The sequence below is a fragment of the Humulus lupulus genome, chromosome 7 (genome assembly GCF_963169125.1).
Source record: "Humulus lupulus chromosome 7, drHumLupu1.1, whole genome shotgun sequence".
Classification (NCBI taxonomy): domain Eukaryota; kingdom Viridiplantae; phylum Streptophyta; class Magnoliopsida; order Rosales; family Cannabaceae; genus Humulus; species Humulus lupulus.
Genome location: NC_084799.1, coordinates 116,524,700 through 116,540,892, shown reverse-complemented (window position 1 = coordinate 116,540,892; position 16,193 = coordinate 116,524,700). Strand labels below are relative to the sequence as shown.

General features: G+C 46.0%; 1 protein-coding gene across 1 annotated transcript; it reads right to left on the bottom strand.

Moving 5' to 3' along the window:
- Nucleotides 1-12,792: 12,792 nt before the first annotated feature.
- LOC133792104 (uncharacterized mitochondrial protein AtMg00810-like) lies at nt 12,793-13,421 on the bottom strand. The gene is made up of 2 exons (XM_062230012.1): nt 13,057-13,421; nt 12,793-12,937 (listed from the first exon to the last, which is right to left on the bottom strand). Exons 1-2 carry the CDS (start codon nt 13,419-13,421, stop codon nt 12,793-12,795), a joined length of 510 nt encoding a protein of 169 aa, XP_062085996.1.
- Between the last annotated feature and the right edge of the window lie 2,772 nt (nt 13,422-16,193).

Genomic DNA, 16,193 nt, shown 5'->3' with positions numbered 1-16,193 from the left:
CTATGTGGTTAACATATTAATGACGTAACATATTGTCTGTTGATGTGACAGTGCCATATGTAGAATAATTATCAATTTTGCCCTTTGAACTTTGACTACTACCAAAGTATATCCTTTTTATAAAAAATATATATGTTTTTTCTTAAAAATAATAGTTAAATCCTTAATAAATAAATTTTTTTAATTATCAACAAATAACTATTTTTTATTTTTTCTTTTACAATATTAATTAAAACTATTTTAGAATGAATATTTAAAATAAATACTAAAACAAAGAAAAAACTTTTAATTAAAGAGGTGGACGAAAGACTTAAATAAATAAATAAAAAATTTAATTTAAGAGGAAGACAAAGGGGAAAAAACTTTGTTTTATGATTTATTTTTTAATTTTTATATTAAAATATATTTATTTTATATTGTACAAGAAAAGAAAAAGTAAAAAAAAATTATTTTCTATTAATTAGATTTTTATTTTTTGAGTATTTGAATTTTATTTAATTAATTTGAAACTTTTAGTATTGACTATTTTCTTAATCTTTTGAAATGATTTTTTTTTTTAATTTTTAAGGATTTAATTATCATTTTTTTAAAATTAAATTAGTTTTAATAAAAATGGCACAATTTGGTAGTGGTCAAAGTTCGAGCGGGCAAAATTTCCCATTATTCTATACATGGCACTGCCACATCAAGAAATAAAATGCTATATCATCATTCCGTTAGCCACCTAGGACGAAATCTAACAGAAGTCCCATATTTCAGTAACGTGCATAGTTCGGGGGGAATTTTTAACATTGCAAATTATTCGGGGGGCACGATCATACAATGACCATAGTTCATGAGGCAAAAATGCTATTTATTCTTCCTTTAAACACCAAAGCTTGCACATGATGAGAATTATCGTCCAAATTATGTATTCTAAGTCTTACGATGTTGCTTGAGACTTCTACAATGGTGGAGATTCAAGCATTTCTTGATGAGTATTTGGAGGAAATGAGTAATCTTGGAGAGCTAGAGAGATAGTTGAAAAGTGTTATTTAGGCCTCACAATTCTATAATTAATTTATTTTATAGTGTAGGCACCATTTTTTAGACTTAATCAATAAGATAAGACTTTTTAAATACATATTATTGGAGCAAATACGTACATTAAGGGTGGTGATGCCATCCCATGCAACATGTCACAATACTTCAGTGACATGTCGCATGTTGTAGTCATTTGTGGCTTTAATGGTCACATGTGATGTGTTGCCTTTTGGATGACCACATGTCACTAATACAACTGGTTAACTTTAACGCTTTCATGTCAAACCAACTCCAAATGTTTCCAAATTTTTTAAGATGCTTATATACCTCATTGTATCACTTTAGACAAAAAAAAGCCAATAATAAATGGCTACAAGTAAAACTCATATTTTCACTTTAGACAAAAAAAAAAGTCAATTATAAATGCAAAAAAAGTATTTGCATCTTATTGTGTAAAACAACTTAACCATTAAATTTACCCAATCTCAACATTTTTCCACTTGGTTAAATGTAACCATTCATTTCTAACTCAGAACAGTTTGGTGCATAAAGATTAGTATCATTTTATTTGAATTTAACCTTAGTGAAAACATTATAAAACTTTATCGAAATTCTTGGTTTTATGTAAATATTGAGCCAATTATTCCAAGTGGTATCAGTAACACCTCACACACCTCCACTTGATCGTCATTGTCCCACATTTCGCGCTTAGCACCTTTAATGGTCATGTGATCATCCAATTCATGAACTTTCCAGGAGAAACTATAATTCCCATGTAGCATTACCTTTAAGTTCACACATGTAAAGTTCTTGCATCTTTTTCTTACATTTTGAGATGCTTATTGCACTCAACTGAACCTTATTAAAAACTTTATGCTTAACTATTTTTCGGTAACAACCAGCACTAATCATTTCAGATATGAGACTCACAATTATTTGGTGCTAAAAACTGTTAACCGAGATTTTCGGCAACTATATTAATGAACGATATATTTACTGATACTAATAATGAAAGTAGAAGATCGACACGAGACTTTTACGTGGTTGGGGCGTTAACTAGCCTTAGTCCACGAGTCTGTATATTAGAGCTATAACAAGCTTTTACAATGGAGTTCTCTAACTATATCTCAACAGAGTTTCTACCTTTTCTTTTCTTTTTTCTTCCTCTGGTACGTTGTTCTACAGCTTATATTTATAAGCTGAGGGGAACCTCGGGTCTGGGCCGGATCCGACCCGGGCCCATCAGAGAAATGGGTACAAGGGGCCTTTCTAGTGGAGGTCCCTTTTTTAATATTCCCCTGGACATCGTTTCGTCCGGGGCGGGACGAGCCTTGGGCTTGGTCCCTTTTATTATGTACCCCCGGACACCGTTTGTCCGGGGTGGGACCGACCTTGGGCTCTGTCCCTTTTATTATATACCCCCGGACATAGTTCGTCCGGGGTGGGATCGGCCTTGGGCTCGGTCACCTTTTTTAATATACCCCCGGACATCGTTTCGTCCGGGGCGGGACGAGCCTTGGGCTCGGTCCTCTTTTTCGCATGTGCCTGGGATGACACCCCCCGCAAGTGAGCGGAGACGGGTCTGGGGTCACTTGGGAAAGAAATTCGAAAGGAATTCGCCCTGAGGCGTACATTTTCTTGGTGACAATAGCCCTTTACGACGTTTTACACGTCGTTTTCATTGTTCAAAAGGGAATCAGCCTTGAGGCGTACATTGCTTACAACGTAAATACTAAACTGGGACGAGTTCTAGGACTACTGGTAGTATTTGCGGAGATGCTCCGCATTCCAGGCTCGCGGAACCTCGGAACCATCGAGCCGCTTCAAGCAGTACGTTCCGGGGCAGACCTCGTGCTGGATCTCATACGACCCTTCCCAATTAGGGCCCAGAACCCCAACTCTCGGATCCTGAGTGGCAGGGAACACCCTCCGCAGGACTAGATCGCCGGTTTCGAACTTGCGGCTCTTGACTTTGAAGTTGAAATGCCGCGCGATCTTGCCCTGGTACATCTTCAACTGCACTTGCGACTCTTCCTGGATCTCCTCGATAAGATCCAGTGATTCCTGGAGCAAGGCGTGATTCTGGGTAGGATCATATGTGTCGCGTCGATGGGACGGGACGGTCGTTTCAATTGGGATGACGGCTTCGCATCCATAAAAAATTGAGTAAGGGGTGTGCCTGGTTGACGTCCTCTTGGTCGTCCGGTAGGCCCACAGTACGCGGGGGAGTTCCTCGGGCCATTTGCCCTTACAGGCCTGGAGCTTTTTCTTCAGCGTCCCTTTTAGGATTTTGTTCACGGCTTCGGCCTGCCCGTTCGCTTGCGGTCTGGCGACGGCCGAGAAATTCTTCACTATACTGTGTCTTTCGCAAAAATCTGTGAAGTGGAAGCTGTCAAACTGCTTCCCATTGTCGGACACGATTTTGTAGGGGAGGCCATATCGACACACTATGCTGTTGACGACGAAATCTAAGGCCTTCTTGGACGTGATCGTGTTCATGGGCTCCGCCTCGACCCATTTTGTGAAATAGTCTACAGCCACAATGGAATACTTTACCCCTCCTTTCCCGGTTGGGAGAGATCCCACGAGATCGATTCCCCACACTGCGAAGGGCCAGGGGCTGTTCATCAAGGTTATCTCTGTCGGGGGGGCCCGAGGGATCTTCGCGTACCTCTGGCACTGCTCGCACTTACGGACGTAGTCTATGTAGTCTTTCTTCATGGTGGGCCAGAAGTATCCTTGGCGCAGAATCTTCTTGGACAGACTGGGCCCGACCGTGTGATCTCTGCAAAAGCCTTCGTGGACCTCATGCATGATGGCTCCCAGCTCAGTCCCGGACACGCATCTGAGGTAAGGCATAGACAGACCTCGGCGATAGAGTTTCCCGTCCATCATGACGTACCGGTGAGCCTGGTATAGGAGTTTCCTGGCCGCGGCTCGATCGTTTGGAACCTCCCCGGTGGACAGGTATCGGATCAGTGGCCCCATCCAGGAAGTGGAGTGGTCGACCGCATTGATGGTGGGAGCCCTGATGCTTGGGATGGGGAGATGGTTGATGGGAATCAGTCCGGCCAGTTCTGCTTCTGCGTCGGTGGCCAGCTTCGCTAATGTATCCGCGAACACGTTCTTCTCCCGGGGAATCTGGCGGATGGAATGCGCCGCGAACATTTGGAGCATCTCCCTCGTTTGAGTCACGTATGCCGCCATTCATTCTCCCTTGGTTTGATACTCCCTCGAAATCTGTCTGACTACCAGCTGAGAATCACTGTAAATTTCGAGGTTCGTTGCCCCTACTTCCTGGGCCAGACGTAGGCCGGCTAGGACAGCTTCATGCTCCGCCTCGTTGTTCGAGGCTTTGAACTGGAAACGGAGGGCATTTTGTAGCTGGTGCCCCTGCGGTGACACCAAGATGATCCCGGCTCCGGCCCCGTTCTCGTTCGAGGCTTCGTCCACGAAGACTTTCCAAACAGGCGCCGCGGGGGCCGCGGGGACACTCTCTTCTGGGGGGATCCCGGAGCATTCGACGATGAAATCGGCCAGGGCCTATCCCCTAATGGACACCCAGGGCACGTAAGATATATCAAACTGGCTCAGCTCCATTGCCCACTTCAGGAGTCTCCCCGATGACTCAGGTTTCTGCAACACCTGCCGCAGGGGATGGTTGGTTAAGACCTTTATGGCGTGAGCCTGGAAGTAGGGTTGAAGCTTCCGGGATGCCATCAACAGGCAGAAAGTCAACTTTTCGATCAGCGGGTACCTAGATTCGGCGTCTAGTAACCGCTTGCTCACGTAGTATACCGGGAGTTGTGTCCTTTCCTCTTCTCGTACCAACGTGGCGCTGGTGGCATGCTCGGTCACTGCCAGGTATAGATACAAAGGCTCTCCTTCGACTGGCTTCGCCAGGATGGGGGCCTTGGCCAGGTGCTCTTTCAGCTTCTGGAAGGCTTCTTCGCACTCGGGTGACCACTCGAACCGCTGGCTTCCCCGAAGGACGTTGAAAAAAGGGACGCACTTGTCCGTGGGCTTAGAAACGAAACGGCTCAGGGCGGCCACTCGCCCCGTCAGGCTTTGGACGTCCTTGTGCTTCCGGGGAGAGGCCATGTCGATTAGTGCCTTGATCTTCTCTGGGTTGGCTTTGATTCCTCGGAAGCTCACTATGAAGCCCAGGAACTTCCCGGAAGCTACGCCGAAAGTGCACTTCTTAGGGTTCAGCTTCATCCCGTACTTTCGGATAACTGCGAAAGCCTCTGCCAAATCGTCCGAATGGTCCCGCGACGTCTTGGACTTAACCAACATATCGTCGATGTATACTTCCATGTTTCGCCCTAGCTAGGCCCGAAACATTCGATTGACGAGCCTCTGGTAAGTTGCTCCAGCATTTTTGAGTCCGAAAGGCATGGCTATATAGCAATAGATGCCCCTGTCAGTTTGGAAACTGGTGTGCTCCTGATCCGCCACGTGCATGGAGATTTGGTTGTAGCCAGAGTAGGCGTCCATGAAACTCAAGATCTCGTAACCGGACGTAGCATCCACCTTTTGGTCTATTCGGGGGAGCGGGAAACAGTCCTTCGGGCACGCTTTGTTGAGGTCCGTGAAGTCGATGCAAGTCCTCCAGGTCCCGTTAGGTTTCGGCACCAAGACCGTGTTGGCCAGCCATACGGGGTATACCGCTTCGCGGATGAAATTGATGGAATACAACTTCTCCACCTCTAGCTTGAGGGCCTCGGCCCTTTCTGTCCCCAAAGGTCTGCGTTTCTGGCGGACCGGGGTCGCGTTTGGGTCAATACTTAACGCGTGGAAGACGATATTGTGGTCGATCCTGGTCATATCGGAGTGGGACCATGCCAGAAGATCCTGGTTTTCCTGGACTCGGGCGATAATGGCGGCCCGAATGTTTGCCGGCAGGCTCTTTCCCACTTGGATGACCCTGGCCGGGTTGGTTTCGCTGATGCATACCTCTTCTATTTCGTCCATTGGCTCCAGGACGCGCTCGTCTCCTATTCGCGGGTCTAGATCGTCCTCTTCCTGGACTACTTGCTCAACTGGGCGGAGGGTCGGCTCGACGGGCTCTTCCCGGACCATATACACGGGACGGGCAGAGACATGGTAACACTTTCTAGCGCTTTTTTGGTCTCCCCGGACAGTCCTTATTCCTCCGTTGCTGCACGGGAACTTCATGCATAGATGACGGATGGAGGTGATGGCCCCGAACTCGACCAGGGCGGGCCGACCAAAGATGATGTTGTAAGCGGTTGGGCAGTCCACCACAACAAAGGTGCAGAACTTGAACGAGTGCTGCAACTCATCCCCCAGCGTCACCGGCAGCTGGACCTTTCCCATGGGGAGAAGCGCATCTCCGTTGAAGCCGTAGATTTGGGTCGGGCAGGACGCCAGATCAGTCTCCGTCAGGCCAATGGCGGCAAAGGCGGGTTTGAACAACAAGTTGACGGAGCTTCCGTCATCCACCAACACGCGGGATACCAACTTGTTGGCGATTTGAGCATCCACGACCAGCGGGTCGTGGTGCGGGAAATGGACGTTGCGGGCGTCATCCTCCGTGAATGTGATGGGGAGGTTCATCAGTTTAGGGCGCTGAGCAGGGACCTGGACAAGGGCGCAAACTTCTTGGTCGTGGTCCAGCTCGCTCAGGTAGCACTTTTGGTCATTCTTCGAAGGTCCTCCTAGGTGGGGTCCGCCCGATATGGTCGCCACATGCCCGTCCACTCAAGGGGGTGCTGCCCCGGAAGGATAGGGCATTCCAGGGCCGGGAGCCTACGCGGCGATGGTCCCCTGAGGGGCTTGTGCTGGGGGTCCTGGTGCATACCCTCCCTGGGGCGGGTATGAACGAGTCGTCACCGGCGTCGTGGATTGTCCAGGGCTTGCTGACATGCCCGGGACGCCCACGGGCATTCTTAACCACTGATGGAGGTGCCCCAGCTTGATGAGGTTTTCAATCTCATCTTTGAGCTGCCGACATTCATCGGTGGTGTGGCCCACATCCTTGTGATAGGCGCACCGTTTGCTGGTATCTCTGGGATTCCTTCCCCCCTTAAACATGGGGCTAGGCTTCCGGTAGTGGACCGCTCTTTCTGTAGCCAGGTAGATGTTTTCCCGGGTGTCCACCAAGTTGGTGTATTCTGAATATTGGGGCTCGTAGCCCCTCTTCCCTTTTTTGGCCAACTCCGGCCGGCTCTGGCCTTTTCCGGACCGCTTCCCCCGGGAGGGATTCACGCTTGCCTCGGTTACTCCGGTCTGCGATTGCTGGGCTACGACGGGGGCCATACTGTGCCCCGCCGGCGCGACACCATAACCAGAGAAGTGCGTTGATTGGGCCGGGGCGTACCCCGAAGCGGCAGGGCCGTATACTGTAGGCGTGTAACTGATGCCGGGCGCGATGGCCGCCCCCGGGACTATGGGGGGCGTTGCGTAGGACTGCGTAGGGAACTGTCCCGCACCTCCCGGAATCGTCTGAGGGATGGGGTGAGGAGTCAGGGGCCATCCGAAGGCCTGGATCTGAGCCTCCTCCCAGTTGAAGAATCCTTGGGCCCTTCTGATGAATTCTTCCAAAGTGGCGGCTTTACTGCGCTGCATGTCGTCCCAGAGTGGGGACCCGACCCGGATCCCAGACTGCAGTGCCACCAGGCGCTGCCCGTCATCGACCTTGGTCTTGGAGGCTTCTTCAGTGAAGCGCTGGATATAGGCTCTCAATGTCTCTGCGGGGAGTTGCTTAATATTGGTGAGGGCGCTGATTTGCATGTCCATCCTCATGGCGGCCACGAACTGTTTCCGGAACGCCGACTGTAGCCCGGACCATGTTTGGATGGACCCCGGTTTAAGCCTTTTCCACCACTCTTCGGTGGGACCGCCCAACGTGATGGAGAAGCAGAGGCATTTGCCGTCGTCGCTGACGTGAGCCACGGTCATGAGTCGGTTGTACCAGGACAGATGATCCCTAGGATCTGTGTTTCCAGTGTAGGCAGTGAGGCTTGGCATCTTGAACCCCTTGGGCAGTACGGCGTCTAGGATGTGCCTCGCGCACGGCTCTTTATCCTCTTTGTCAGAGTCAGTGTCCGCGCCTTCCTGCTTGCGGACCAAGCGATCAGTGACCTTTTTTAATGCGGCCATTTGCTCCATGAGCTGTTTGGTCGTATTATCCTCCAAGGGGATTCTCTCGTTCCTGAGGTCGCCGTCTCGAGGGAGGATTTTCTCCTTGTGGGCCCGCTCTTTCCGGGCATTCAGTTTGTTACGCAAATCTACCCGGGAAGTGTCTTCCCCAGAGCTGAGAGTGTGACAATCCTCGCGGCGAGATCGGTCCCGGCGGTTCTTGTTGACCGAAGCACTCAGGTGCAAAGACCTTTCCCGCCCGCTTGGCCCTGGGGGGTGCCGGGGCTGCCCGTTTTGTGGCCGCGCTCCTTGCGGATCGATTGGGTGGCTTCGTCCTGGGACGGGGTGCACCCTCTCTTTCCTAGGTAATGGCCGAGAACGTGCCCCGGCTTTCTCGACGGGGGTGGTCTTCTCCCGGGTCCTCCGTTGCTCCTTGGCCGGGACTCTGTGAGCTGCGTCGGGAAAAGGCTCTGGGGGACGGATCAGACTAGCACCCCTGGGGCCCCTGGCTTGCTCTTGGGGAGCGGGTTGTCGCGTTTCTGGTTGCGGGCCAGCCGTGGGGTTGGCTGCCGGGCCCCGCGCGACCATCAGTGCTTGCAGGGCTCGCAGAGACTCTTGCACCCGGCGGTGTGCCTCCGCCTGTTCAGCCATCCTGGCTTCCTGATCCAGGATCTGCTGCCTTAGTCTAATCACCTCCGAGTCTTGCTGATTGTCATGAGGGATCCCGGGGTTCGCGGCTTCATCGTGATACTCCCCCTCGTTCTCCTCCTCGTAATACTCTTCTTCGTTTTCTACTTCGTATTCTGCCTCACCCTCGTAGTCTTGCGACTCATCTTGGTGAGACGTCTGTGGAGGCACGTCTTCAGGCAGGTCTTGAGGAATGTGCTGAGAAGGCAGCGGGTCTCCGTTACCTTGCTCTGGGTTGGTAGGGTCGAAGGTGGTGTGACGCGTGTTCACCATCGTAGTAAAGGCCTAATGTTGGCGCTAGCTTCCTTCAGCTCTCAATGAAAACACCAAACTGTTAACCGAGATTTTCGGCAACTATATTAATGAACGATATATTTACTGATACTAATAATGAAAGTAGAAGATCGACACGAGGCTTTTACGTGGTTGGGGCGTTAACTAGCCTTAGTCCACGAGTCTGTATATTAGAGCTATAAGAAGCTTTTACAATGGAGTTCTCTAACTATATCTCAACAGAGTTTCTACCTTTTCTTTTCTTTTTTCTTCCTCTGGTACGTTGTTCTACAGCTTATATTTATAAGCTGAGGAGAACCCCGGGTCTGGGCCGGATCCGACCCGGGCCCATAAGAGAAATGGGTATAAGGGGCCTTTCTAGTGGAGGCCCAATACAAAAAGGTATACAATACACAAAATTCAGACCAGCTAAGGCCCAATTGGTTGACCTGAGACACAAGCCTTCGCTCGACAAAACGGCGCTTTGGCTCTGACCACTTCGAGTCACGAGGCTGATTCAGGAGACAAGACCGGTCAGAGTACTTGGCTGCGCAGTCCTGACACACCAGTGGGCAATCCTGAGGTGACCTTTTCTACAGGCGAAAAGTGGGGGACAATGCCCACGCGAAATGAGGTGGTTTCAGGATCCTGGACGCCTGGCCCTTCAATTGGGGAGGAGGTGACCCAGGTCTGTTTACCTTTGGCCCGCTCCATTTACCTCAGGCCCGGACCATACCAGGCTCCGGGACAGGAATGTGTAGGCCGCGACAGTCCGGGCGCTCTGGACATCGCCGGGACCGTTCAAGCTGAAGATGAATCCGGAGGGACGTCCCGGACACCTCCAAGCGGGCCCAGTCTAGAGTCCCTGTTCGTACTAGTCCCCTTGGGTGGTATTCAAACCAAGGGACCTTGGGCCAGGCCCAAATGCCAAGTCGGTCCTCTGACCGTGGGCCAGGGTGGAGGCCCAAAGCCCTTCCAGGAAATGGGGATAACAGAAACTATTCACATATCAATGACTTATTCTTATCCATTGAACTCTACACTCGATGTTGACGAGTTTTGTGTTGGGTTTCCATCATTAGTAATCTCTTAGTATATGAGTTTTAGTCTTATCCATCTAGATGTAAAACTTACCGAATCTCTTATAAGGGGTTTGATAAATGAATCTGCTAAGTTCTCATTAGATCTCACATAGGAGATTGAAATGATTCCATCTTGAATCAATTGTCTCACATATATTCATGTCATATACTTTCCATTATATATACCACTATAGGCTCAAGCTAGTATGGTTTGACTATTACAATATATCGAGATCGTCAATACCTCATTTGTGAAAATAGAGATATCCAACATGAGATCCCTAAGCCACTCTCCCTCTTTGTCGGTTGCCACTTGAACTATAGTCTTGGCCTCCATGGTTGAGTGTGAAATACATGTTTAATTATTTGAACCTCAAAAAAATGCTCACCCACTTAGCATAAATACCGAACTTGAGTTTTGAGTTCCATCTTTGCAACTATGTTTCAAATAAAACAGTTGATTCAAGACACTTCCAAAGTTGGGAACAAATCCATTTGAGGGATCGAAGACGTTGGTGATGCTTGGTTTTGGTTGAGGCAAGATGACACTTCCTTTGAAGGCTTCTTGAATGTTAATGCTAGGATTTTGACCTTGAGGTGAGATTTTATTTTCCATCAAATGATCTGGGTCTAGATGCTTTGATACCAAGTGAAATTTCATAACCAATATTGAAATTGCAATACTTAGTGTCATAGGCTGACTATTTGACTCTTCAAGTAGACAGAACATGAGAGAATTTCTAGCACTAAGTCAGCCTAAAACTCACGCCTAGGGGAAAACAAACTAATTGGTTAGCCATGAACACATGTCGTACATGCAACAGGAAATAACAAAGTATGAGCAAGCACAAACCAAGTCATCCCATAGAGACGTCGACACAATACATAAGCATACAACAAAGGCAATACTCGATTAATGTTCAAACACCAAGGCTAAACACATATACTCTATGTGTATCCATACAAGAAACATATATACAATAAGGAAACATACACAGATAAGTATGGATAAACATCATTTTATTAATATAAGGCATTGATAAGACAATGGAGAACACAGCTTGAGCCCCTATCTGTGGTGGTCATGATGCTTTACTAAGTCACTAGGTCACCTCCCCTAAGGAACACTCCTAGATATAAAGGTCTTCCCAGGAACATATATAATTTTTGTCTGGGATACATATACATAATTACAATACTACCACTACCCTACCCCATGAGGTTGCTTGGTGCAAGACTTGACTAATGATTAAGCACCAAGGCATGCTCATACACAAAATGGCCCATGTGGGTGTGCCAAAAGGGCAACACGCCACAGTCTCCCCCACTCAATTCTTCGGCATACTCGACAAAGCTCCTTGTAGATCTTCAATACTCTGTGTGAGCTTCTGCAAGTCTTTTTCCCTTTCTCAGTTTGTTTCGTTCTCTGTGAGCCCATTCCACTTCATCAGATGCTCTCTATACTTCTTACGTTCGATGGTCACCATTCTCTCTGCCAAGATTTCTTCAGGTTGTCGTTTACTTTGTGTATGGATGTTGAATCCTCCTTTGGTTGATTGGTTGCACGCTGGATGGGATGGATCTTCGTGATACGACTTCAAGTTGCTGACGTGAAGGACTAGGTGTATATTCATAATGCTGGTAGGTCGAATTTGTAGGAGGTTAGGTCAACTTTTGAGATGATTGGAATAGGACCCTCATACTTGCAAATGAGAATGATGTCTTTGCCCCCTTGGAATCTCAGTTGCTCGAGCCTCAGCTTGATCAACACTATGTCACTTGCTTTGAATTCTAGTGGTCTGCGCTTCTGATCTGCCCACTTCTTCATTCACTTTGACTCTTTCTCTAAGGAAATTAGGGAAATCTCCATAGTTTTCTTCCAGTCTTTAGATGAAATTAAAGGCTCACAGATTCCATCCATTATATTCGTCTACTGTGTGGGGGCAACAGTGGGTGCTGGCCATTAACAACTTCAAAATGGCTCTTGTTTGATGAAGAACAAGCAAAATTGAGCTACATCGAGTAATTACGGTCAGTTCTTCTGGTTGACATTGACAAAGTGGTGAAAGTACTCCTCCAACATCTCATCAAATCTTTCTATCTGCCCATTTGTTTGTGGATGGTAGCTTGAGCAAAATGGTAGAGAAAGTTTGTGTATATTATTTTTTGTGTGGTTTTTTACAATCTAGAACTGGTACATTTATAGGGTATACACAATCAATTCTCATAAATTTAAATACAAAATAAAGAGTAATAACAAATATTCCTATAAATAAGGAAACTAAATCATAACAGCTATAACCAAATCCCTAGGATTTGATTTCCTATCTGTCAACACTCCCCCTCAAGTTGGACTATAAAATATTGATGAGTCCAAGCTTGTTTATTAGGAACTCAAATGCTTGCTCGGATAACCCCTTTGTGAGGATATTAGCCAGCTGTTGATTAGTGTGTACATATTTGATGATGATAATTCCTCCATCAAGTTTTTCTTAATAAAGTGACGATCCACTTCTACGTGCTTAGTTTTGTCATGATGTACATGGTTATGTGCAATATTAATGGTAGACTGATTATCACAGTAAAGTTGAGCAGGAGCTTCATATTCAATCTTCAATTCTTCTCATAGATTTTTGATCCATATTGTTTCACACACTCCATGGGCCATGGCTCTATACTCTGCTTCTGGACTGCTCCTTGTGAAAACTATTTGCTTTTTACTCCACCATTTTACCAAATTACCCCATAAAAGAGTACAAGAGCCAAATCTGGATTTTCAATCATCAATTGACCCAGCCTAGTCTACATCTGTGAACACCTCAACATTTATTTCATTTGTCTTTCTAGAGAATAATCCTTTTCCTAGTGTTTGCTTAAGTCTATATACTGCATTGAGATGTCAAGATGTCCTTGACAGGGATCATGCATATATTGACTGACTAGGCTTACTGCAAAAGCAATGTTAGCTCTAGTATGTGAAAGGTAGATTAGCTTTCCTATTAGCTGTTGGTAGCTCCATTTGTCAGCTAGACTTCCTTCAAACATTTTCCTTTTATCTCTGAGCTCGATTATAGTCTTGCTAGGCTTACTACCAAGCATTACTGTCTCTTTCAAAGGTTCAAGAGCATATATCCTTTGGGACACAAAAATTCCTCTTTTGCTTCTAGCAAATTCCATTCCCAAGAAATACCTTAGTATGCCAAAATCCTTGACTTCAAACTCTTTTGCTAGCATTTCTTTGATAGAATCCATCTTTTCAGTGTTGTTACCAGTGACAATTATGTCGTTGACATATATGATAAGTACTGATATTTGTCCTCTTTTCAGAGTGTTTAATAAAGAGGGTGTGATAAGTTTGACCTTGCATGTATCCAAGTTCTTTGTATTTCTTCATGAAATGATTGAACCATGCTTGAGGAGACTTTTTTAGGCCATAAAGTGATTTGTTTAGTTTGCAGACTTTGGTTGTATTAGGAGATTATTCAAAGCTTGGAGGTTGGCTCATGTACACTTCTTCTTCTAGTTCACCATTCAAGAATGCATTCTTTACAGCAAGTTGATGCAACTCCCAATCTAGGTTAACTGCTAGTGAGAGTAACACCCTGACTGTGTTAAGCTTAACAACTGGAGAAAATGTTTCAGTGTAGTCAATTCCATAGGTTTGAGTGAAACCCTTGGCAACTAACCGAGCTTTGTACCTCTCACTAGACTCGTTTGCACTGTATTTGACTATGAACACCCACTTGCACCCTATTACCTTCTTTTCTGGCAACAAATCCACTAATCTCCAAGTCTCATTCTGTGTAAGTGCTCTTATCTCTTCAATCACTATTGTTTTCCATTGAGGAGTACTAAGTGCTTTGTTGATATCCCTAGGAATCACAACACTTGAAAGACTCGAGGTAAAAGATTTAAATGGAGATGAACTTTGAAATAAGATGTTGAGTTCAAGATCTAGTTCCTTTCCATAATTCAATAAGAATATCTAGATCTGACTAAGTGTTTGAGTGATGATACCTGAATCTTTTGAGGGAAATGGCTCTATCACCAGATCGGTTTCTTGACTGTGCTGAGGATTCGTGACTTGATTATCTTTTTCTCTTCTAGATACACCTGTATCTCTTTCTGCTTGTTTTGGTTTTGTGAATGTTATTTTGTTTCCATATTTGGTTAAGAAGATGGATGCTTAAAGGATTGAGAGATTTCTGGCTCCAGAGAAGAGGATGGAGCGATTTATGGCTCAGGAGAAGATATACGCCCTTTTGGAACCAAAAAATGAATCATGGAAGATTGCAAGGGTAATTCTAGTAATCCGAACCCCCATGACCACTAAGCTTCTTCCTTGTGATGAATGTTGTAATGCCCTGGATAGCCAAGACCATTACACTGTATGTTTTAAATGGTGTTAGATGCTCTAAACGAGTCTCTTGGCCATAAACGTGTAACTAAACGTGATAGACAGTTTATGGTTAAAATTTTTGGTCAAAAAGGAATAACCATTTCATTAAAAATATTTATGTTCATACATGGGATCCCAACATATAGTTTAAAAGGTCTATTACAGTTCAAAAGTTACAACCAGCCAACCTGAGCGAAAAATAGGGTTTAACCCTAGTTCCTATGAGAAACCCCTGGACATGGTGGTTGAGCAGCCGAATATGTACGCATCGCCACCTAAGCTCTCCAACTTATGGCTGGTTTAGCTTCCCTTTCCCCTTACCTACACCACATAGCACCCATGAGCCAAGGCTCAACAAGAAAACTTAAACATGCTCATAAGTAGTTAATAATATATCATAGAATTAAAATAAGCATCCTAGCATTACTAACCCTACTCATGCATGCATTCTATGAAAATAAGTGACGACACTGTCACACAGGGGCCCACTGTCCTAACTAGATAACTAATAAGTCACACCGAGGCCATGCCCTAGGATATGGGACTAATAAGTCACCCCGGGGCCCATTGTCCTATCCTTTATATAACCAGCCTTAGAGTTGGCCCAGCGTACCTGGCACTTAATTTTCCAGGACCATTGGGTCTGACAAGCATATAATGCGCTCTTGATTAGGCCTAACCAAATTGGCCAACACTCAATGCGCTATTTCCGTTCTTGACTTATGAGTCAATGCTTTCGACTAGCGCTCAACGCTATTGCTGTCCTTGACTTATAAGTCAAGCCTTTCTCAGTCAAATAATGCAAAAAGGCATATATTATATAACATTTTTCCAGATTCAAAGCATTCAACAATCTTAATCAAATAATCACAAGCATAATCATAATCATGTTCATTTACAGGGGCCCAAGCCCTAATCAAATCTATATTTAACAACTGGGCCAAGCCCTAATCACATACATCACGTATTGGGTGCAACTTTCTTACCTCTGGTCCAAGCGTAAGGTAAATATGAACGACCCTTGAGCATGATTCTTTCCCGAGCCCTAGCGGTACCATAGTCATAACCAAAATAAATGATATTCATCAATATTGAGTAAATAAAGGCTTCCAGAAAATGTCTTAGCCTCCGAGACCTCGAATTCTACTAAACCAGGTAGTAGAATCCTTTCTGAGCCCTTAGGTTTGAGTTGCCGTCACTCTCAACCTATCTTGGCCATTTCTCCCTATGCACGTCGCGACGTGCCTAAAGTCATGGCCCCTTGTAGTAAATTTTCAGGGATGCGCGTCGCGGTGCGCCTACGCAAAATGGAACCCCCTAGGCCCTGGGTTCATGCGGGTCGCGACACCCAAAGAACAGGGTAGCGATGTGACCCTACGAACCCACTTTTTCCAGCTTTTTCCTCAGCCAATTCTAACCAAAATCCATCCTAAATAAATCCCAAAACCATAATTCAATCCCCCAAACATCATCAACACATTAAGACAAACAAAACCCAGCCCTAAACTTACTCAAAATCCCACAAAAACTCAAAATTAACACCTTGAGCCTCAAAGCTCAAGAACACTTCAAGAACACTAGAAAATCAGGGCAGAATTTAAACAAAATAGAATTGTAGCCTTACC